Source organism: Danio aesculapii, chromosome 17 (genome assembly GCF_903798145.1).
Source record: "Danio aesculapii chromosome 17, fDanAes4.1, whole genome shotgun sequence".
NCBI lineage: Eukaryota > Metazoa > Chordata > Actinopteri > Cypriniformes > Danionidae > Danio > Danio aesculapii.
Genome location: NC_079451.1, coordinates 49278663 through 49304673, shown reverse-complemented (window position 1 = coordinate 49304673; position 26011 = coordinate 49278663). Strand labels below are relative to the sequence as shown.

Genomic DNA, 26011 nt, shown 5'->3' with positions numbered 1-26011 from the left:
AACTCACTAAACAGCAATGGAGAAGAAAAATTGCAAGTCAATAAGAAGACACGATACTGCAACACAATAAAATAATGATTTTCCTATTTAGAGACTTGTTTTTAATATATAAATATTTTTAAATCAAGAAGCATTTTCCAGACAAGCAACAAATGTCTTGTTTTCAGAAACAATAAGTGAGTCTTACCTTAAAACAAGCTAAATAATGTTGTTTTTCGCTGTGAAGGTTTATTTTGCTTACCTCATTGGCAGATTAGTTTGCTTGTTTGAAGGGGACACTATACTGTCATTGAGCACCGTCTTTTGGATGAGACGTTAAACCGAGGTCCTGACTCTCTGTGGTCATTGAAAATCCCATGGCACTTCTCATAAAGAGTAGGGGGGTAACCCCGGTGTCCTGGCCAAATACCCTGCATCGGCCCTCACCCATCATGGCCTCCCAGTCATCCCCATCCACCGAATTGGCTCTATCACTGTCTCTCCACTCCTATAGCTAGGTGTGTGGTGAGCAAAGTTGCGTTGTTGTCCTGTGACTGCTGTGGTGTGGTGAGATCCCCTTCATGATTGTGAAACGCTTTGGGTATATGACCTTACACAATAAATGCGCTATATAAATACACATTACTTTACATTACGTAAAAAAACTCACTTAAACTGTGAAAAATTGATGTAAAATTTACAGTATTTCTGGCAATGCAAAATATACAAGCACACTGTAAATGAACAATTATATTTGTGCTGTAGTTTTACAGCACATTTGTAATTACTAATTTACAGTCCGCTTGGAAATTTTACACTATTACTGGCCATTTTACAGTTTTGCTGGCCATTTTACACTATTACCGGCAATTTCACACTATTACTGGCCATTTTACAGTATTACTGGCCATTTCTATAGCATTGCTGGCCATTTTACACTATTACTGGCCATTTTACAGTATTACTGGCCATTTCTATAGCATTGCTGGCCATTTTACACTATTACTGGCCATTTTTACAGTATTACTGGCCATTTCTATAGCATTACTGGCCATTTTTACACTATTAATGGCTATTTTTTGACAGTAATGCCGGCCATTTTTACAGTATTACTGGCCATTTTTACACTATTACTGCCCATTTTACAGTATTACTGGCCATTTTTACAGTATTACTGGCCAATTTACAGTATTGCCTCCATTTCTTACAGTATTACTGGCTATTTTTATAGTATTGCTTGCCATTTTTACAGTATTACTGCCCATTTTTATTGTATTGCTTGCCATTTTTACAGTATTACTGCCCATTTTACAGTATTACTGGCCATTTTTACAATATTACTGGCCATTTTACAGTATTACCGCCCAATTTTTCAGTATTACTGGCTCTTTTTATAGTATTGCTTGCCATTTTTACAGTTTTACTGCCCATTTTTACAGTATAACTGGCCATTTTTTACAGTAATACTGGCCATTTTACAGTATTACCGCCCATTTTTACAGTATTACTGACCATTTTTATAGTATTGCTTGCCATTTTTACAGTATTACTGGCTATTTTTACAGTATTACCGCCCATTTTTACAATATTACTGGCCATTTTTACAGTATTACTGCCTATTTTTACAGTATTACTGGCTATTTTTATAGTATTGCTTGCCATTTTTACAGTATTACTGGCCATTTTTACAGTATTACTGCCCATTTTAACAGTATTACTGTCCTTTTTAACTGTATTACTGGCCATTTTTACAGTATTACTGGCCATTTTACAGTATTACCGCCCATTTTTACAGTATTACTGGCCATTTTTACAGTATTACTGGCCATTTCTATAGCATTACTGGCCATTTTTACACTATTAATGGCTATTTTTTGACAGTAATGCCGGCCATTTTTACAGTATTACTGGCCATTTTTACACTATTACTGCCCATTTTACAGTATTACTGGCCATTTTTACAGTATTACTGGCCAATTTACAGTATTGCCTCCATTTCTTACAGTATTACTGGCTATTTTTATAGTATTGCTTGCCATTTTTACAGTATTACTGCCCATTTTTATTGTATTGCTTGCCATTTTTACAGTATTACTGCCCATTTTACAGTATTACTGGCCATTTTTACAATATTACTGGCCATTTTACAGTATTACCGCCCAATTTTTCAGTATTACTGGCTCTTTTTATAGTATTGCTTGCCATTTTTACAGTTTTACTGCCCATTTTTACAGTATAACTAGCTATTTTTACAGTATTACTGCCCATTTTTTTACAGCATTACTGGCCATTTTTTACAGTAATACTGGCCATTTTACAGTATTACCGCCTATTTTTACAGTATTACTGGCCATTTTTATAGTATTGCTTGCCATTTTTACAGTATTACTGGCTATTTTTACAGTATTACCGCCCATTTTACAATATTACTGGCCATTTTTACAGTATTACTGCCTATTTTTACAGTATTACTGGCTATTTTTATAGTATTGCTTGCCATTTTTACAGTATTACTGGCCATTTTTACAGTATTACTGCCCATTTTAACAGTATTACTGTCCTTTTTAACTGTATTACTGGCCATTTTTACAGTATTACTGGCCATTTTACAGTATTACCGCCCATTTTTACAGTATTACTGGCCATTTTTACAGTATTTCTGGCCATTTCTATAGCATTACTGGCCAGTTTTACACTATTAATGGCTATTTTTTGACAGTAATGCCGGCCATTTTTACAGTATTACTGGCCATTTTTACACTATTACTGCCCATTTTACAGTATTACTGGCCATTTTTACAGTATTACTGGCCAATTTACAGTATTGCCTCCATTTCTTACAGTGGCTATTTTTATAGTATTGCTTGCCATTTTTACAGTATTACTGCCCATTTTTATTGTATTGCAGTACAATATTGCAGTACAGTATTGCCTCCATTTCTTACACTGGCTATTTTTATAGTATTGCTTGCCATTTTTACAGTATTACTGCCCATTTTTATTGTATTGCTTGCCATTTTTACAGTATTACTGCCCATTTTACAGTATTACTGGCCATTTTTACAATATTACTGGCCATTTTACAGTATTACCGCCCAATTTTTCAGTATTACTGGCTCTTTTTATAGTATTGCTTGCCATTTTTACAGTTTTACTGCCCATTTTTACAGTATAACTAGCTATTTTTACAGTATTACTGCCCATTTTTTACAGCATTACTGGCCATTTTTTACAGTAATACTGGCCATTTTACAGTATTACCGCCCATTTTTACAGTATTACTGGCCATTTTTATAGTATTGCTTGCCATTTTTACAGTATTACTGGCTATTTTTACAGTATTACCGCCCATTTTTACAATATTACTGGCCATTTTTACAGTATTACTGCCTATTTTTACAGTATTACTGGCTATTTTTATAGTATTGCTTGCCATTTTTACAGTATTACTGGCCATTTTTACAGTATTACTGCCCATTTTAACAGTATTACTGTCCTTTTTAACTGTATTACTGGCCATTTTTACAGTATTACTGGCCATTTTACAGTATTACCGCCCATTTTTACAGTATTACTGGCCATTTTTACAGTATTACTGACCATTTTACAGTATTACCGCTTATTTTTACACTATTACTGGCCATTTTTATAGTATTACTGGCTATTTTTATAGTATTGCTTGCCATTTTTACAGTATTATTGCCCATTTTTACAGTATTACTGCCCATTTTTACAGTATTACTGGCCATTTTTACAGTATTACTGACCATTTTTACAGTATTACTGGCTATTTTTATAGTATTGCTTGCCATTTTTACAGTATTACTGGCCATTTTTATTGTATTGCTTGCCATTTTTACAGTATTACTGCCCATTTTACAGTATTACTGGCCATTTTTACAATATTACTGGCCATTTTACAGTATTACCACCCAATTTTACAGTATTACTGGCTCTTTTTATAGTATTGCTTGCCATTTTTATAGTATTACTGGCTATTTTATAGTATTACTGCCCATTTTACAGTATTACTGGCCATTTTTACAGTATTACTGGCCAATTTACAGTATTGCCTCCATTTCTTACAGTGGCTATTTTTATAGTATTGCTTGCCATTTTTACAGTATTACTGCCCATTTTTATTGTATTGCAGTACAATATTGCAGTACAGTATTGCCTCCATTTCTTACACTGGCTATTTTTATAGTATTGCTTGCCATTTTTACAGTATTACTGCCCATTTTTATTGTATTGCTTGCCATTTTTACAGTATTACTGCCCATTTTACAGTATTACTGGCCATTTTTACAATATTACTGGCCATTTTACAGTATTACCGCCCAATTTTTCAGTATTACTGGCTCTTTTTATAGTATTGCTTGCCATTTTTACAGTTTTACTGCCCATTTTTACAGTATAACTAGCTATTTTTACAGTATTACTGCCCATTTTTTACAGCATTACTGGCCATTTTTTACAGTAATACTGGCCATTTTACAGTATTACCGCCCATTTTTACAGTATTACTGGCCATTTTTATAGTATTGCTTGCCATTTTTACAGTATTACTGGCTATTTTTACAGTATTACCGCCCATTTTTACAATATTACTGGCCATTTTTACAGTATTACTGCCTATTTTTACAGTATTACTGGCTATTTTTATAGTATTGCTTGCCATTTTTACAGTATTACTGGCCATTTTTACAGTATTACTGCCCATTTTAACAGTATTACTGTCCTTTTTAACTGTATTACTGGCCATTTTTACAGTATTACTGGCCATTTTACAGTATTACCGCCCATTTTTACAGTATTACTGGCCATTTTTACAGTATTACTGACCATTTTACAGTATTACCGCTTATTTTTACACTATTACTGGCCATTTTTATAGTATTACTGGCTATTTTTATAGTATTGCTTGCCATTTTTACAGTATTATTGCCCATTTTTACAGTATTACTGCCCATTTTTACAGTATTACTGGCCATTTTTACAGTATTACTGACCATTTTTACAGTATTACTGGCTATTTTTATAGTATTGCTTGCCATTTTTACAGTATTACTGGCCATTTTTATTGTATTGCTTGCCATTTTTACAGTATTACTGCCCATTTTACAGTATTACTGGCCATTTTTACAATATTACTGGCCATTTTACAGTATTACCACCCAATTTTACAGTATTACTGGCTCTTTTTATAGTATTGCTTGCCATTTTTATAGTATTACTGGCTATTTTATAGTATTACTGGCCATTTTTACAGTATTACTGGCCATTTTTATAGTATTACTTGCCAAATTTACAAGCGCACTGTAAATTAACCAATACTACTTTTCCGTCTAAAATGACCAAGGACTACCAGAGGGTTAAACAATATATGTATTTTGTAACATTTCCCACTCAAAAATGAAATAAAAATGAATGTATTATTATTATTTATTATTATTATTATTGTTATTATTATTATTATTGCTGTTATTTTTTATTATTAATAATATTATAATTGATACTATCACTTTTATTATTTTACTCATTTTAATTGCATTATTATTATTTTTATTATTATCATTATTATATTTATATTTATTATTATTATTATTATTATTATTATTATTATTATTATTATTATTATTATTATTATTATTATTGTTTGTGTTATTATTATTAATAATACTATCATCATCATCAACATCAGGGGTGTCCAAACTCGGTCCTGGAGGGCCGGTGTCCTGCAGATTTTAGCTCCAACTTGCCTCAACACACCTGCACGGATGTTTCTAGAAAGCCTAGTAAGTGCTTGATTAGCTAGCCCAGGTGTGTCTGATTGGGGTTGGAACTAAACTTTGCAGGACACCGGCCCTCCAGGACCGAGCTTGGACATGCCTGATCTACATCATTATTATTATTATTATTATTATATTTATTTTACAAATTTTATTTCCATTATTATTATTATTATTATTATTATTATTATTATTATTATCATAATTACTAGTATTATTATTATTACTGTGGCCATTTGAAACAAGCAATATGTTAAATTGCATTCTTCTCTAAAAACATGCAAAAGACATGCAGGCTCATGAAAAGAGGCAGATGAATATGACAAATGAATATTTTCCTGTTCACAGTTTAAAGTCAATGTCAGGAGCTCTTGATTTGCTCAGAACTGCTTTTATCAGCTCATTGACCTTAATTCTGCGTGATAAAATGCTTTGGGACTCTCAGAGAGCTGATGTAAAGGCAGAATGACCTGATGTTATCTGAGGAACAACGTGGCTGTGATTCTCCTGTAATGATTGTCTGGTCTACAATGGAGAATTCCTGCTCTTCCATAATCCGTGACATCTGCTTCATTCACAGCATTTTATGCAGTGAAGTTAGGTATGGAATAATAACTGATGATGAGCTGTTGAAATTAGGGCTGCGCGATATTGGAAAAATCGAACATTGTGATATTTTGTTGGTCTGCAGTAGCGGAGAGAGGGGACGAAAGTAACAAGGGACGAAATTTACATAGCGATTTTCTTGAAGCCCTGACAACATTTTCTTTCCACACTGAAAAAAATAATTCAAAGACGATTCCTTGGATTTACTAAATTTTTTTAAGTTAGGTGGTTGTAAACATTACTAAATTTAATTTGTTTGTTTAAATTCAACACAAATAATTTGTTTGCAACAGGTAACGCAGTAGGTAGTGCTGTCATCTCACAACAAGAAGGTCACTGGTTCAAGCCTCTGGGTGCTCCGGTTTCCGGTGAATTGGGTAGGCTAAATTGTCCATAGTGTATGAGTGTGTGTATGGGTTTCCCAGTGATGGGTTGCAGCTGGAAGGGCATCTGCTGCGTAAAACATATGCTTGATAAGTTGGCGGTTTATTCCGCTGTGGCGACCCCAGATTAATAATAGGACTAAGCCGAAAAGAAAAATGAAAGAATTTTGCAGACATTTATTTCAGTGCAGGCTATAACAGCACGTTCAGCATGCAACCCTTGATGTAGCTGCCAAATATCAGCTGATTACAGGAGCGTGTCCTGCAGTTAGGTCCAAATTTCCGTTTTTAAGTGCAAAAAGTAAATTATTAGTGTTGTTTTTTCCTCAATAAAAGTTGTATTTCTCTTTTGTGTTAAAGGGCACATAGGTGGGAATTTTTCATATTTAATATAAGTCTTTTGTGTCCCCAGAATGTGTCTGTAAAGTTTCAGCTCAAAACACCCATCAGAGTATTTATTATAGCTGTTTGAAGTGTCTGTATTATAGCTGGAAAAAAGGTTTTGCTGTTTTTTTACTGTACTGGCCCTTTAAGGCTAGTCCTCCCCGCCCACTGTTCCCACGTGCCTGTCAGCAATCGCCGCCCTCGGCTGCCTCAGGAAGCAGATCTCACGTAACGTGTGTGAGAAATACTACAGTAAGAACTTTACCAATCAGTATTTGATGCATTTTTTTGTGGATTTGCAACAATGAGTCACACACAATGTCATTACAAAGTTCACGCACACACACAACGAGGACACAAACACATAGCGCACACACGTACACACACACACACACATAGCGCAGACATACACACACACACACACACACACACACACACATAGCGCAGCAGACACACACACACACACAGAGAGAGAGAGAGAGAGAGAGAGAGAGAGAGAGGGAGAGAGAGAGAGAGAGAGAGAGAGAGAGAGAGAGAGAGAGAGAGAGAGAGAGAGCGTTTAGCTTTGCACCTGTTTTGCACGCATATGTGACAGGATACAGGTTAATCTCCACTGCTGTATGGATATCAGTTATATTAATGTACAAAATAAACCTGATTTAACGTCCACAAACCGCGATTGAAGCGTCTTTTATAATTGTTCTGACACGCGGCTGTGCTGATGAAGTGAATTGCTATAATTCATTACACACCTGCTCTGTTTTAAAACATTTTAAACATGTGAAACTCACTCTTGATCACGTTTGATGATGATTATTGATCCTAGCGAACTGAACACACCTTTTATTCCCGGCTGCTTTGCGCTCGTCCTCTCCTGATGATATGATTATACACGTGACTACCGGACATATTAATACCCGCAGCTGTCAATCAATATTGGTGGGCGGGGGGACTGCACTCCTATGTAAAGTTGCGGTCGATCTGAAAACCGCTCCAATTAATCCACCGTTTTTATGTTGTTAAATTTAAAAAAAAAAGAACTGGGTGTGTTTATTTCACCCCAATATTACTGTCTATACACTACATCTACACACATTTCTGTCCAAACAGCTTGAAAAGTAGATTTTTCACCATAGGTGCCCTTTAAAGTAATGATCAATCTACAGGACATTTAGTGCAATAACACATCCTTAAGCTTGCAGTCTCTGAGTTTTTCTATTTAAAAGTAAATCAGATTTAAATGGCAAAAGTTCCTGTGGGGACGAAGGTAACACTGTTATTTATGTCCCACTGCTAATAGCCAGGCCTTATTTTTGCCTCAGGCCATAATGTATGTTTTATCATATTAATGCATATTGCCAATAATAATAAAAATATTCAGAAATCGCTGAACGTTTTAACATTTTCCATTGTTGGGTTGCTTTTGAAACATTCGATGGAAGTAAAACCTAAAATGAAAATGCAGTTTAAGATTTTTTTGCAAAAATAAAGGACAGAATATGTTTGCGGTGAACATTAACAAGGTCACAGACAGATATATTTACAATAAACAAGATTAAGCCAGTCAATCTAGCAAATATTGTTGTGTTACTTTTGACCCAGCCGTGAGTTACTTTCATCCCACAGACGGGGTGAGAATGTGCAATTTATGTTTAAAGTTAAATAATTCTGAAGTTGTTCTACATTTGTTCAAAACACCACCTGATATTGAAGGACCACACTTTTGAGTTAGTGACCCCAGCAGAAATATACAGTGAGGTCAATAAGGATTTGATCACCCTGTGATTTTTCAATATCTCCTACTTTTGGGACTTCTGTTTGTGGACTTCAGTTCTGCCTTTAACACCATCGTCCCATCACTGCCTGAGTACTAACTGACCCAGCTCTCTGTTCCTAGCTCTGTCTGTCAATGGATCACCAGCTTTCTGACAGATAGACAACAGCTAGTCAGAATGGGCAAAATCACATCCGACAGCCGCACCATCAGCACTGGTGCCCCCCAGGGATGTGTTCTCTCCCCACTGCTCTTCTCCCTGTACACCAACGACTGCACTGCAAAAGACCCCTCCATCAAACTCTTTAAGTTTGCAGACGACACTACTGTTATCGGCCTCATCCAGAACGGTGACGAGTCTGCATACAGACAGGAGGTGGAGTGGCTGGCGTTATGGTGAAGCCACAGCAACCTGGAGCTGAGCATGGTCAAAACAGTGGAGATGATAGTGAACTTTAGGAGAAACCCCCCTGCACTCCCCCCACTCACCATCATGAACAGCACTGTGGCTGCAGTAGAGTCATTCAGGTACCTGGGCACCACTATCTCTCAGTATCTGAAGTGGGACATTCATATAGACTCTATTGTGAAGAAAGCCCAGCAGAGACTGTACTTCCTTCGTCAGCTGAGGAAGTTCAACCTCCCACAGGAGCTACTCGTACAGTTCTACTCAGCTGTCATCCAATCCATATTCTGCACTTCAATCCCCGTCTGGTTCAGCTCAGCTTCCAAAACCGACCTCCGTAGACTACAGCGAATAGTCCGGACTGCTGAACGAATCATTGGCACAACCCTTCCTACACTTCAAGAACTGTACTCTTCCAGAGTAAGTAAAAGGGCTCGCAAAATCACTCTGGATGCCTCGCACCCAGCACACTACCTGTTCGAACTGTTACCGTCTGGTCGGCGCTTCAGAGCACCAAGCACAAAAACAGCCAGACACAGGAAAAGTTTCTTTCCTCAGGCTGTCTACCTTATGAACAGTTAAATATTCCCCTACTGTGCAATAAACATGGCTACCATCAGTAATACATTAAGACGTCATGGTTTAAAATCATGCATCGCAAGGAAGGTTCCCCTGCTTAAGTCAGCCCATGTCAAGGCCTGTCTGAGGTTTGCCAGGGACCATCTGGATGATCCAGAGGAGTCATGGGAGAAAGTCCTGTGGTCAGATGAGACCAAAGTGAACTTTTTGGTCTTAAGTTTGCCGTGTTTGGAGGAAGAAGAATGATGAGTATCCTACCAATAATACCATACCTACAGTGAAGCATGGGGCTGGAAGCATCTTGCTCTGGGGGTGTTTTTCTGCACAGGGGACAGGACGACTGCACTGTATAAAGGAGAGGATAAAAAGGGCCATACATTGTAAGATATTGGGAAAAAACCTTCTTCCCTCAGTCAGAGCATTAAAGATGGGTCGTGGCTGGGTCTTCCAACATGACAATGACCCAAATATCAAGGTTCTGGAGTGGCCTAGCCAGTCTCCAGACCTAAATCCAATAGAAAATCTTTGAAGGGAGCTAAAACTGTGTTGCACAGCAACAGCCCCAAAACCTGACAGATCTAGAGAAGATCTACATGGAGTGGGCCAAAATCCTTCCTGCAGTGTGAGAAACCTGATCAAGAACTACAGGAACCGTTTGACCTCTGTAATTGTTAACAAAGGCTTCTGTATCAAATATTAAACATTTTTAACTCAAGTGATCAAATACTTATTTGACACAGTAATTTACAAATAAATTGTTAAAAAATCATACAGCGTGATTTCTGGATTTTTCTTTTTAGATTCTTTCTTTCACAGTGGAAAGCACCTATGGTGAAAATTCTAGACCCGTCCATGATTTCTAAGAAGGAGATATTTAAAATCACAGGGTGATCAAAACTTATTGACCTCACTGTATTTCTGTCTACTTTTAAAATCAGGTTTTTATGAAAAATGGTAATTTTGTTCCCGCTCTCCCTCTATATATTGCAATATGAAAAGGACTGGGCGATTAACCGAAAAGTAATCGAAATTGACAAAACCTATAATCGATCTAGTTTTTAAAATTACTTTCTCTACCGCGTGTGTACTCATGTGACCCTGTTCTGTTGAGGCTGAGGTCTGGTGCAGCCTTTGCGCGGTCGCAAACTCATGCACCTCTCAAAAAAATGAATTACACGTCGCACATTTGCACTATGAAGATGATTAGAAGCTGCACCAGAGATGCCTTGAGATGACATATTTTCATTACAGTAAATTGTATTTTTTACATTAAAATATTTGTTTATGGAAGATTCAAGAAGTGCACAGATTAAAATATTATTTACAGGATATACAAGAGTTGTTTTATTTAGAAGAGATACTGCTTAGTTTCTAAGTTTATACGAAAAACATTAAAAATTATTTATTTGGTAAAAAAAAAAAGATTTCTTATTATTTATTTAGTTTCCAAAAGTGTAAGTTATTTTTTTCTGACTGTTGGTTTTAGGCAATGTGTGTTTTAATTTCAGTTGTTCAACATTGATCTTCAATAAATAATTATAGATAGTAGATAGTGTGTTTCCTTCAATTATTGTAAAATCAAGTAATGCACCCTTCATTCAGCAATCTCTCACTTGTAATATGTAAGCATATTTACTGTACAAAACTTGTCAGTGAACTATACCGGCAAAAAAATAGAATAAATAAATAAAATAGTCATTCATTAATCATAATCAAGTCAAAATGTTCAATTAATCGAGATTTAGATTTTAGGCCAAATCGCCCAGTCCTAGATATGAATACAATTTCACCAGATGACACCATCCACCATTAGACTTTTCATGACATACCTGCCAAGCATAATGCCAGTGACCAAGAGGCTTCCTAAATGTTGAGAGACTTCAACAGACACTTCTTTTGACATTTTCAGCTTTTCATAGATAGCCTTAGTCCTGTTTTGAATCTGCCACTATGCTGACATGCAGGCATTTGTAGCTCCACCCTCTTCTGAAAACAGCACAATCTCATTTGAATTTAAAGCGACAGTCACCAAAACAGCACAATTAAAATCAAAACCTAAAAGGGTCAATTTCAGAGAGTTAGAAAACATTGTTTGTGGAGTATTTTGAGCTGAAACTTCACACACACACACACACACACACACTAGGGCAGGGATGGGCAAACTCGATCCTCGAGGGCCGGTGTCCCTGCATAGTTTTGCACCAACCCTAATCAAACACACCTGCTTGTAGCTTTCTAGTGATCTTGAAGACACTAATTAGGGTGTTCAGGTGTGTTTGATTAGTGTTGGAGCAAAACTCTGCAGGGACACCGGCCCTCCAGGATCGAGTTTGCCCATGCCTGCACTAGGGACATCAGAGACTTATTTTAGACCTTGTAAAAAGGGGCATAATAGGTCTGCTTTAAACAAATGAAATTGCAAAAGGATGATGAAGTGTTATGATGTAATTTTTTGACTGTTGTAGCTCTGAAATAACTGAAATCATTCAGCGTAGTGATGTAGAGCTGCGATGTGCTCGAAATCTGTCGGAACTACTTTAGCTGTGCGTTTTTCAGCAAATAACGGCACACTTTGGAATGATCATCAGCCAATCAGATCCGAGCATTTCACAGCCCAGAGTTCAGATTAAACATGCATCATATTTTCATGGATATCTTTTTTTTCCATTTAAAGTGGGACATGATCTGGGCCTGCCAGACTCTGAGGCTATGTGAGCACTTGGCTGTCAGATCTCCATCTGGACAAAAGACTCAACCTCATTCCCTCCACAGAGTACAAGAAAAACTACAAAAAAAAAAAAAAAATCAAGAGATGTATGCGGTGTGCTTCACTTATGTAAAGCCTCTGTTTACTGCTCAGTAGTTTAAGGTAAGGGTAAAGGTGTTTATGGATGATAAAATGCTGTCGAAACTTCTTAATAAGGTTAATCTAAACCTCAGACAAACAGTGACATAATCGCTACATCTAATAATACTAAAACATTCAAACAAAATGTTACTTTAAAATAAGATTGTATCCGGTGACCTTGGTACATATATTGTACGTCTTTTTGGTTTTATGTTGTCATTTCAAAGTGTTCTTGTTCTGATTTGTTTGAAAAAAATATATAAATATATATATAAATAAATAAATATATATATATATAAATAAATAAATAAATAAATAAATAAATATATATATATATATAAATAAATAAATAAATAAATAAATATATATATATATATATATATATATATATATATATATATATATATATATATATATATATATATATATAATAAAATATTTAATAATAAATAATAATTTAAAAATAAACCAAGAAAACGAATGAATAAATAAAAAATGTTGAATGTAATAAATCAAAAATATATAACTACATTAAGTAATAAAAATATCAAGTAACAATTCCAATGCCAAAATATCTAGTCTAGTCCTAAAATTATTAAAACTAATAATTAAATCAAACAAAATCCAATGACCTTAAGAAAAAGTGTATTGAGACAAAATTCCAAAGATGACATTTCTCATAAAAGAATTGTTCATTGTTAAATAAATTGATAAAAACTAAAATTAATGCTTAAATAAAAAACTAGTTTGAAAATACTAAGATTTACATAAAGCGCAAGATGTGTTTGGCCTGATTTGTTGCTATTTTCAGACCAGCGCAGTAATTTTCATGTTTTGCAGCACATTGTTTAAATAGCAAATCCATTTGGGTTTCCATTTGTGGACTCATGGGTAGGGCCAGATGGAATCTGCGGACATTTTTTGCTATTTCTGCGGAGAATTTTGCAAAAAAATCTGCGGATTTCTGCAGAATAATTTTGCGAGTATCATAACTAAAACCTTAATATATGAAATAAAAAATAATATCTTTTTAACTTTTATTTAATGTTTAAAATGCAAATCCAATTAGATCCACTTTATTCAGTAAACAAAGCAAGTCTTTCATATAATATCTCTACTAAAAGACAGAAAATATGACGGTACAAACTGTGTTGTACATAAATCAGATGAACATTTTCATATTAGTCAATAATATTACTGTAATTAATTTAAAAACTGAATAAATATAGATTTAAACACATTTACTTAAGTAAATAAACAGAATCAATGATGGGCTAAAAATCTGCGGAATTCTGCGGAAAATCTGTGGAATTCTACGCTCGCAGATTCCGTGTGGGCCTACTCATGGGTGTAAGCATAAGGCGCATTGTTGGCGCAGAGTGTATAAGTTATGCGTCTTTGCAGGTCCAAACACTTAATACACACAGGATGTACAGCAAAACACAAAGAACTTTACAAATAAAAAAACCAAAGGATTAAAATGTTACAAAAATTATTATTTTGTACATAAATATAAAAACCACTGCCTTCATGCCTTCTTCATCTCTGAGGGCTTTTTCAGTTTATTCGTGACCATTTGCATTTGTATAATGTTATTATTATAAGCAGTATTATTTATTAGTTGCATATTTATATTTGTTTTAATAAAAACAAGTTTAGATTTGTCCACCTGTGGGGTTTTGAAGACGTCTGCATCACCATATGGGGAATAAGAACAGGACGTGTGTTTGGATAGAACTCGTGTGGTTGGATTCAGGAAATTAGAACTGAATTTAGAAATAGTTTTAAACAAATCTTTATGCTTAACAAAAGAAATTAAATATATAGGCTAATGAATGTCTTCAGTGGAGTGAGTTTCCACCGCTTCCTTACTCCACCAAAGTAAAGGAGTAAAGTAAAGAGTAAATGCAAAGTAAAGAGAAAGTAAAGAGGCTGAATGGAGGAGGCTCGTTCTTTATCCTCGCGCTGCAGATGCTCTGTTGAACTGTTTCTCACTAGTGAAACGTTCAGTTTTTCCACTTTCAAAGTCCGTCATGAAAATAGCAAATGCGCCATGGCGCGACACAACTTACACAACTAAATGAGCTTTAGACTTTACATTTACGTTTAGTCATTTAGCAGACGCTTTTATCCAAAGCGACTTACAAATGAGAACAAGGAAGCAATTTACACAACTATAAGAGCAGCAGTGAACAAGTGCTATAGACAAGTTTCAGGTGTGTGAAGTCTAAGAAGCAAAGCATTAGTAATGTTTTTGAGAGAGAGAGAGAGAGAGACAGTACAGTTAGTGATATAGCCAGAGAGGCAGTTACAGATTAGGAAGGAAAGTGGAGACTAAATAGTTGAGTTTTTAGTCGTTTCTTGAAGACAGCAAGTGACTCTGCTGTTCTGGTGTAGTTAGGGAGTTCATTCCACCAACTGGGCAGATTGAATGTGAGAGTTCGGGAAAGTGATTTCTTCCCTCTTAGGGATGGAACCACGAGGCGACGTTTATTCACAGAACGCAAGATTCTGGAGGGCACATAAATCTGCAGAAGTGAGAGCAGATACGAAGGAGCAAAGCCAGAGGTCGCTTTGTAAGCAAACATCAGAGCTTTGAATTTGATGCGAGCAGCAACTGGCAGCCAGTGCAAACGGGTGAGTAGCGGAGTGACATGTGCTCTTTTGGGTTCATCAAAGACCACTCGTGCTGCTGCGTTCTGAAGTCAGCTGAAGAGGTTTGATAGAATTAGCTGGAAGCCCGGCTAGTAGAGAGTTGCAATAATCCAGTTTGGAGAGAACAAGAGCTTGAACAATACTTTATGCCTAGATCGTTAAAATAGAGCCCCTGAAGTTCAACTAAATAAAAGTAAATAATCACTTAAACAAAAGAATGGTAAAGATTAAAGGTGCAGGATGATTGCCTTCAGAAACATTTTTTGTTGTGCTGGTTGAAAGTCTCTTCACATTCCAATAGTAATGATTATATTTATATTCTGGGTGAGGCATAAAACTAAAAAAATGTTTATCCAATTAAATATTGTTGGGCCGACATCTCCCAGAATTAAAAGTAGCCCAAACTGTCTGTCACCAAATGTAGATTTGTACAACTGCGCACCCGTTCACGCAGATCTGTGCGTTCATGTACACACGAGAGAGAAAGAGAGAGAGAGAGACTAAACTAAATTCACAAACCCAGTCCCAACATATAAAGACTAAAGAAATAGAAAGGATTACCCAGAAGGAATATAAACTCAATTGGCAAACTAAAGTACAACAAATAAAAAAGTTAGCATGCTTCCACCAGATTAAACCTGGTCATGAACTGGCCCCGTACCTGACCAACATTAAGAGCCACGGTCAGAGAAAGCTGATGAGCCGGTACCGTCTGAGTGGACACAGTCTGAGTGTGGAGACGGGCCGACATAAGCGCAGCTGGAGGAGCCCAGAGCTCAGACTGTGTCCACATTGCTCTGCTTGAGTTGTGGAGGATGAGCTGCATTTCCTCACTCACAGCAGCAAATATCAGAGCATAAGAGATGCTTACTTCACACAAATATCTCGAGTTCTACCACAATTCCAGCAAGCCACAGATATGGAGAAACTCCATTATATTTTGGGAGAAAATGAAAAGTGTCTCCACCTAGCAGCACAGTACGTGTCCTCATGCCACCATATGAGAGAAAAAGGCTGAACCCCCTTATCCCTTATTAAAGCTCTCTGTCCTTATCATTTATTATTATATAGTTTTATTAATCTTTTTTAATTAACTTGTTTATTGTGACAACAGATATTTATAATATAACGATATATATAAATGTGTTTGTTTATTATTACTTATTTTTCTTTTATCTATGTGTATGTTCTGTGTTTTGTTATTGCTTTGGCAACATTGTGATTTGTTTTACAGTCATGCCAATAAAGCTCTTTGAATCAGAGAGAGAGAGAGAGAGAGAGAGAGAGAGAGAAAGAGAGAGAGAGAAAACGCTAAGGTAAAATCAAATGCTGAATCAAAACTTGTTAAAATCCTGATTCAGTATTGGAGTTAGTTTTGCACGCTGAAGAAAGGACGACACCATGGCTGAAGACGGGTAATGTTGTGTTTTAAAACTATTTTAGTCACGCAGAGCTGATGTAGATGTGTTGTTATGAGTGGGTTATATGCACAGAAGTGTTGTTCAGCCACTGAAATCTCCCGGTGACAGATTGATTTGACTATTTTCAGTATCATAAGGGCCTTTTACAGCATCGATAATGTCGATTTTTATTTAGTTTAACAACAAAACATCAGTAAAGAGAGCTATTCCACCTAGCCTGCTTTACTGAGCTGAAGTTGGTTTCATATTCACATCGGTTCATTTTTGAACAATGACAGCCTGTTACGCGCTCCCTATATTGTTTACCGCTACTCTATATATTTAGTCTGAAATAGCATGTAAATATGGCTTGGTAATAAGTGTAATTCCTGCACGCCGCCGGCCAACCACTAAGCAGAGTGGCTTTAGCCCAGCAGGTGACAAAGAGTTGTCTGCTGTCATCTTTAAAGGTGTGGTCTTTCATGAGGCGTGGCTTTGGACGGCTTGGGAGGGACTGTGTTTTAAAGATATTATGCTAACCGGTTAGCACCTATTGCACCTTTAAACTTTCATTTTAAGTAGTAGAATTACTAAAATGCAAAAATAAACTAATTAAACGAGACATAGACATAGAAATTAAATGCAAGCTATTAAGAAGATATTTAAAAGAAGAAAATCAGAACTAAAATTGTTCAATTGTGAAATGTAACGTCAAAAATGCGAAGTACAATTCAATTGAAAATGTAAAAGAAAAAAGAAAAACTCTAAATAATAATTCATAAGAACCAAGAGAGCCACATAATGGTACCAAATGACCACAATCAGCAAACAACACACAAAACTGGGAAGAATTTGTGGAGATAGACCGATTTTTCATTCATATCTCATTCGTTTTACCTTGTTCTGATCAGTCCAGTACAGGAAATAGCCCTGAGGATCCACACGTAGCGTCACTGGTGTCACTGTTGAAGAGTCCTGAGCAAACAAAACAAATAAAAATATGTTTAAGCACAAACACACAGCAAACATATTCTTAATACAAAATAAAAGCAGTCAAATTACATTTACAACGCAGATATTCTGTATATGGAAAGCATGTTATATGAAAGTACTGTGAAAATAATTGACCAAAATATGGGTGAAATCAGATGATAAATCATTCATTCATTTTCCTACACCTTAGTGCAGGCATGGGCAAACTTGATCCTCGAGGGCCGGTGTCCCTGCAGAGTTTTGCTCCAACACTAATCAAACACACCTGAACACCCTAATTAGTGTCTTCAAGATCACTAGAAAGCTACAAGCAGGTGTGTTTGATTGGAGCAAAACTATGCAGGGACACCGGCCCTCCAGGATCGAGTTTACCCATCCCTGCCTTAGTCCCTTATGATGTATAAATCTCAATTTAAAAAAATCCTTATGTCAGGTTTTGTGGGTCAGGTTCTCATTTCAAATCATGATTACATTTTTGATAGTGATAAACTAAGCAGAAATATATGACAACAGCCAATCAGAGAGTATTTAATCTACCCCATGAAGCCAGACACTGTGGGCAGACTATAGTATTTAAGGGGAAAATAGTTTTACAGATGATGCTTGAAAAACATTTACATTTTTTTTCCATTTCACCCACACTGCAAAAAAAGCTTTTCTTACTGCTTTAGTCTCGTCCAAATATCTAAAAATCCATAAATCAAGAAGCATTTTCTAGACAAAATGTTTTGTTTTCAGAAATAATAAGCTAAAATCACACTCAAACATCTATATATTTTTCAGTGTATGTGATTTTTTCTTTTAAAACAAGCAAAATAATCTGCCAATGAACTAACAAAAAACATCTTACATGTGGTTTGAAGAAAGAAGATTTTGCTTACCAAATTAACAGATTATTTTGTGTTTTTTTTAAGAAAAACTCACTTAATTTTGACTTATTATTTCTGATTACAAAACTACATTTGTTTTACATGTTAAAATATGATCTTTAATTTAACTATTTTTACATATTTAATCCAATAACAAGACAAAAACTCCAAGTAATAAAACTACTTTTTTGCAATGCAGGGTATTGCAGTTGAAGTAATAGTTATTGCCCTTTTTTGATTTTTTTTCCCTTTTTTAAATATTTCTCAAATGATGTTTGATCAAAAAACACAAAAACACTCTAAATTCATGCACTAAAAAACATTAAATGCACAAAACACTATTGAATGCACTAAAAACTAACTAAATGCACTACAAAAGACTAACTAAATGCATTAAAAAAGACATTAAATCCATTAAAAAGCACAATAAATGCACTAAAACACTTTAAATGCACTAAAAATGCTAATTAAATGCACAAGAAACATATTAATGGCTCTAAAAGACCTTAAATGTACTATGAAAACAAACTAAATGTACAAACAACAAACTAAATGCATTAAAAAAGACACTAATGCACTATTGAACACTAAATGCACTATAAAAACAAACTAAATGCACTAACAACGTACATTAAATGCACTTAAAACATTACCTGTATGCACTATAAAACACTAAATGCCCTAAAAAACTAAATTCACTAACAAAATACATTAAATGCACAAAACATTATTAAATGCACTAAAAACAAAGCAAATGTACTAAAAAGACATTAAATGCACTAAAAATGCACACTAAATGCACAAAAACACACTAAATGCACTAAAAACCCTATTGAATGCACTAAAAATGCTAATTAAATGCCCAAGAAACATATTAAGGGCTCTAAAAACATTAAATGTACTATAAAAACAAACTAAATGTACAAATAACAAACTAAATGCATTAAAAAAGACATTAAATGCACTAAAAATGCACACTAAGTGCACTGTAAAAATAAACTAAATGCACTTAAAACATTAAATGTATGCACTATAAAACACTAAATGCCCTAAAAACTAAATGCACTAACAAAATACATTAAATGCACAAAACATTATTAAATGCACTACAAACAAAGCAAATGTACTAAAAAGACATTAAATGTATTAAAACATATTAAGGGCTCTAAAAACATTAAATGTACTATAAAAACAAACTAAATGTACAAAGAACAAACGAAATGCATTAAAAAACACATCAAATGCACCAAAAATGCACACTAAATGCACTAAAAAAACAACAAACTAAATGCACTAAAAGCACATTAAATGCACTAAAAATGCACACTAAATGCACTAAAAAACAACAAACTAAATGCACTAAAAGCACATTAAATGCACTAAAAATGCACACTAAATGCACTATAAAAACAAATTAAATGCACTTAAAATATTAAATGTATGCACTATAAAACACACTAAATGCCCTAAAAAAACAACAAACTAAATGCATTTAAAAACACATCAAATGCACTAAAATGCACACTAAATGCACATTAAATGCACTAAAAACAGATTAATAGCACTAAAAAACTTAAAAGTACTAAAAAAAAAACACTAAATGCACTAAAAAACAAACTAAATGCACAAAAAAGTTGAACAGAGCAAGGAATTTTGCACAGTATTTCCTATAATATTTTTTCTTCTGGAGAAAGTCTTATTTGTTGTATTTCGGTTAAAATAAAAGCAGTTTTAATCTTTTTTTAAACCATTTAAATTCAATATTATTAGCCCCCTTAAGCAACATTTGTTTTACAGAACAAACCACTGACATATAATGACTTGCCTAATTACCCTAACTTGAATAATTAACCTAGTTAAGCCTTTAAATGTCACTTCAAGCTGAATACTAGTGTCTTGAAGAATATCTAGTCAAATATTATGTGCTGTCATCATGGCAAAGACAAAAGAAATCAGTTATTAGAAATTGTTTATAAACCTTCAGAAATGTATAGAAAAAAATCTGAAACAGAAATTGGGGGAAAAAATATACAAGTGCCTTATTAATCAGGAGGGTTAATAATTCTGACTATACAGTATAGCCTGATTCATACACGGTCCAGCGCTGATCAGACAGAATAAGATTAATCAGGCTGATTATGATGAGGACAGTAAAGTCAGCTGCAGTTATTTTAAGTGCGCTGAATAAAAAGCACAGCACAAATGAAGCGCTGGCGTTTCTGTGGGAGGTAAAGAATAATCTCTCCTCACACATGAAAAAAGCATACGGTCTCGGGACGCTTTGACTCAGACATTGCATAAGTGCTCTATATGAGTGATTTCACTGATCGTTTCCCTCCGGTACAAGCCACAAAATAACGTGCAGCGGTGCAGATGGAGAGCGGCCATTGATTGTGCTATTTTAGCTCTTGCGTGGGTCTAAAAACACTCCTGTAAGTCGCCGGCGCTGCGTGTCTTCACTAATGTACTGTACGGTACCCGTCGACCAAGACGGGAATCTACAGCATGAACGTCGTCATAGCAACAGGCCAACATTTCCAGGTTTACTGGCAGAGAAAAGCTTTTAAACGTCAAACATTTTCAGCATAAGCTCATGTAAAGCTGTGTGGCGTTAAGCAGACAGACTCAAGAAATGTTAAGAAATGCACTAAACGCACTAACAAAACATTAAAAGCACTAGGAAAAATGTAAAAGTACTTTAAAACACACTAAATGAACTAATAAAATACATTAAATGCACAAAACTATTTTAAATGCACCAAAAAACTAAATAAATGCACTAAAAACAAACAAAATGCTATAAAAGAAAGAAAATGCACTAAAAAACTAAGTAAATTTACAAAAAAATCATTGAATGCACTAGTAATGCACATCGAATGCACTAAAAACAAAGTAAATGCACTAAAAAAGACATAAAATGCACTAAAATGCACACTAAAACCCCATTAAATGCACTGAAAACATTAAACGCTGGCACTATAAAACACATTATAAAAATGCTGGCACAATACAATAGTAAATGCCCTAAACAAATACATTAAATGTAATAAAACGCACACTAATTGCACTAAATGTATGTACTATAAAACACACTGAATGCACTAACAAAATACATTAAATGCACAAAATAATATTAAATGCACTAAAAAAACAAACTAAATGCACTAAAAACAAACAATGAGGATAAACGAAAGTAAATGCACTAAAAAAAACATTAAATGCTCTAACAATACACATTAAAGACACTAAAAAAGACATAAAACGCACACTAAAACCACTAAAACATATTAAATAAATTGAAAACATTAAATTCTGGCACATTAAATGCACAAAACAATATTAAATGTGCTAAAACAAACTAAATGCCCTAAACAAATACATTAAATGTACTAAAAATGCCCAAAAAACACACACTAAATGAAGTAAAAACACATTAAACGCACTAAAAACATTGAATGTTTGTACTATAAAACACACCGAATGAACTAAAAACATTAACTGAATGTACAAAACAATATTAAATGCAGAAATAACTAACCAAACGCACTAAAAACAAAATAAATGCACTAAAAGCAAACTAAATGCGATGAAAGAAAGAAAATGCACAAAAAAACTTTAAATTTTTACTGTGGTTTTAGTGTGCATTTTAGTGCATTTTATGTCTTTTTTAGTGCATTTACTTTGTTTTTAGTGCATTCGATGTGCATTACTAGTGCATTCAATGATTTTTTTTGTAAATTTACTTTTTTTTTTTATTTAAAACTTTCACAATGCAATAGTAAATGCTCTAAAACAACCTAAATGCCCTAAAAAATACATTAAATGTAATAAAACACACACTAAATGCACTAAATGTATGTATAAAACACACTCAATGCACTAACAAAATACATTAAATGCACAAAATAATATTAAATGCATTAAAAAACAAACTAAATGCACTAAAAACAAACAATGAGGATAAATGAAAGTAAATGCACTAAAAAAAACATTAAATGCACTAACAATACACATTAAAGACACTAAAAAAGACATAAAACGCACACTAAAACCACTAAAACATATTAAATAAATTGAAAACATTAAATTCTGGCACATTAAATGCACAAAACAATATTAAATGTGCTAAAACAAACTAAATGCCCTAAACAAATACATTAAATGTACTAAAAATGCCCAAAAAACACACACTAAATGAAGTAAAAACACATTAAACGCACTAAAAACATTGAATGTTTGTACTACAAAACACACAGAATGAACTAAAAACATTAACTGAATGTACAAAACAATATTAAATGCAGAAATAAGTAACCAAACGCACTAAAAACAAAATAAATGCACTAAAAGCAAACTAAATGCGATAAAAGAAAGAAAATGCACTAAAAAACTAAGTAAATTTACAAAAAAAAATACATTAAATGCACAAAATAATATTAAATGCACTAAAGAAACAAACTAAATGCACTAAAAACAAACAATGAGGATAAATGAAAGTAAATGCACTAAAAAAAAAAAACATTAAATGCACTAACAATACACATTAAAGGCACTAAAAAAGACATAAAACGCACACTAAAACCACTAAAACATATTAAATAAATTGAAAACATTAAATGCTGGCACATTAAACAAACTAAATGCCCTAAACAAATACATTAAATGTACTAAAAATGCCCAAAAAACACACACTAAATGAAGTAAAAACACATTAAACGCACTAAAAACATTAAATGTTTGTACTATAAAACACACTGAATAAACTAAAAACATTAACTGAATGTACAAAACAATATTAAATGCAGAAATAACTAACCAAACGCACTAAAAACAAAATAAATGCACTAAAAGCAAACTAAATGCGATAAAAGAAAGAAAATGCACAAAAAAACTAAGTAAATTTACAAAAAAAAATCATTGAATGCACTAGTAATGCACATCGAATGCACTAAAAACAAAGTAAATGAAATAAAATGCACTAAAATGCACACTAAAACCCCATTAAATGCACTGAAAACATTAAACGCTGGCACTATAAAACACATTATAAAAATGCTGGCACAATACAATAGTAAATGCTCTAAAACAAAATAAATGCCTTAAACAAATACATTAAATGTACTAAAAATGCCCAAAAAAACACACTAAATGAAGTAAAAACACATTAAACGCACTAAAAACATTAAATGTTTGTACTATAAAACACACCGAATGACTATAAACATTAACTGAATGTACAAAACAATATTAAATGCAGAATCAACTAACCAATAACGCACTAAAAAAACAAACTAAATGCACTAAAAAACAAACTGATTGTGCTAAAAACAAACTAAACGCAGTAAAAAGGTACATTAAATGCACAACAAATGCACACTAATGCCCTAAAACACATTAAATGGACTAAAAATGCACACTAGACGCACTAAAAACACATTAAATGCATTAAAAACATTAAATGCACGCACTATAAAACACATTAAATGCACTAAACAATATTAAATGCACAAAAAACAAACTAAATGCACTAAACAAAAATACATTAAATATATTAAATGCAAATTAAATGCACTGAAAAGACATTAAATGTACTAAAAATGCACATTAAATGCACTAAAGACGTTCAATTTACTAAAAATGCACACTAAATAAACAAAACATGCACACTAAATTAACTAAAAACACATTAAATGCACTAAAAACATTAAATGCACGCACTATAAAACACACTACATGCACTAAAACATTAATTGCACAAAAAAACATAGAATTCAGAAAAAACTAAATGCACTAAAAACAAACTAAATACACTAAAACAAACCGATTTCGCTAATAACAAACGAAACACACTAAAATATACATCAAATATACTAAAATGCACACTAAATCCACTAAACACACATTAAATTTACTTAAACATTAAATGTATCACTAAAAAAAACATTAAATGCACAAAACAATATTAAATGCACTAAAAATATATACTAATTCAGCAGATGCTCTTCCAGCTGCAACTCAGTGCTGGGAAACACCCATACACACTCATTCACACACACACACACTACGGACAATTTTTTTCATCCAATTCATCTATAGCGTATGTGTTTGGACTAGTGGGGGAAACCAGAGCACCCGGAGGAAACCCACGCCAACATGTGGAGAACATGCAAACTCCACACAGAGATGCCAACTGACCCAGCAGGGACTCGAACCAGTGACTTTCTTGCTGTGAGGCGACAGTGCTAACCACTGAGGCACTATGACACCCCTTATATATATACACACAATATATATATATATATATATATATATATATATATATATATATATATATATATATATATATATATATATATATATATATATAATATATATACATACATACACACAATAATATACTAATAAGCAAGTTCAAAAAGACACGTCTTAACCTGCATTTTAAAAATATGAATAAAGATCTTAAGGTTTACTGTGTAGTGTGCCAAAAGACCAGCACTGGGAGTTCGCAATGTTCTCTAGGAATATATATATATATATATATATATATATATATATATATATATATATATATATATATATATATATATATATATATATATTATATAAATAAATAAATTAATTTATATATTTAAAATATTTAAATAAATACATTTTTTATTTATTTAATTTATATATTTACTTTTAATTATATATATATATATATATATATATATATATATATATATATATATATATATATATATATATATATATATATATATATGTTCTCAGCCTGATCTCACGAGAAAACGTAAGTATTTTACGTTTTGACAGTTTAGTGGCTAATTCGTACGAATTCGAGTTCAGTCGTACGAAATTGTAAGATTTTAAAAAGGAGGCGTGGCACCTAACTCCACCCCTAAACCCAACCGTCATTGGCAGATGAGCAAATCGTACTAAATTGTACGAATTAGATCGTACGAATTCGTACGAATTAGCCACTAAATCAAAAAGTTACGAATTGCCACGAGATTGTGTTGTTCTCACCGTGTTGGCGTGGGTTTCCTCTGGGTGCTCCGGTTTCCCCAACAGTTCAAACACATGCACTACAGGGGAATTGAATAAACTAAATTGGCCGTAGTGTATGAATGTGAATGTGTATGGATGTTTCCCAGTACTGGTTGGGTTGCAGCTGGAAGGGCATCTGCAGTGTAAAACAGGAGCTGAAATAGCTGGTGGTTCATTCCATTGTAACAACCCCTGAAAAATAAGGGACTAAGCTGAAGGAAAATGAATGAATGAATGAATATGCTGCCTGCTAGAATAAAAAAAGTGTAGTTGATCCTAAATTAGGTTCATACTTG

General features: G+C 33.8%; 1 protein-coding gene across 1 annotated transcript in view; it reads right to left on the bottom strand.

Moving 5' to 3' along the window:
* Positions 1–26011, bottom strand: part of LOC130244867 (1-phosphatidylinositol 4,5-bisphosphate phosphodiesterase beta-1) — a 195096-nt gene that overhangs the window by 158197 nt on the left and 10888 nt on the right. Inside the window, exon 2 of the mRNA XM_056477422.1 lies at positions 17704–17781. Coding sequence (XP_056333397.1) covers positions 17704–17781 — 78 coding nt within the window. The remainder of the gene's footprint in view (positions 1–17703; positions 17782–26011) is intronic.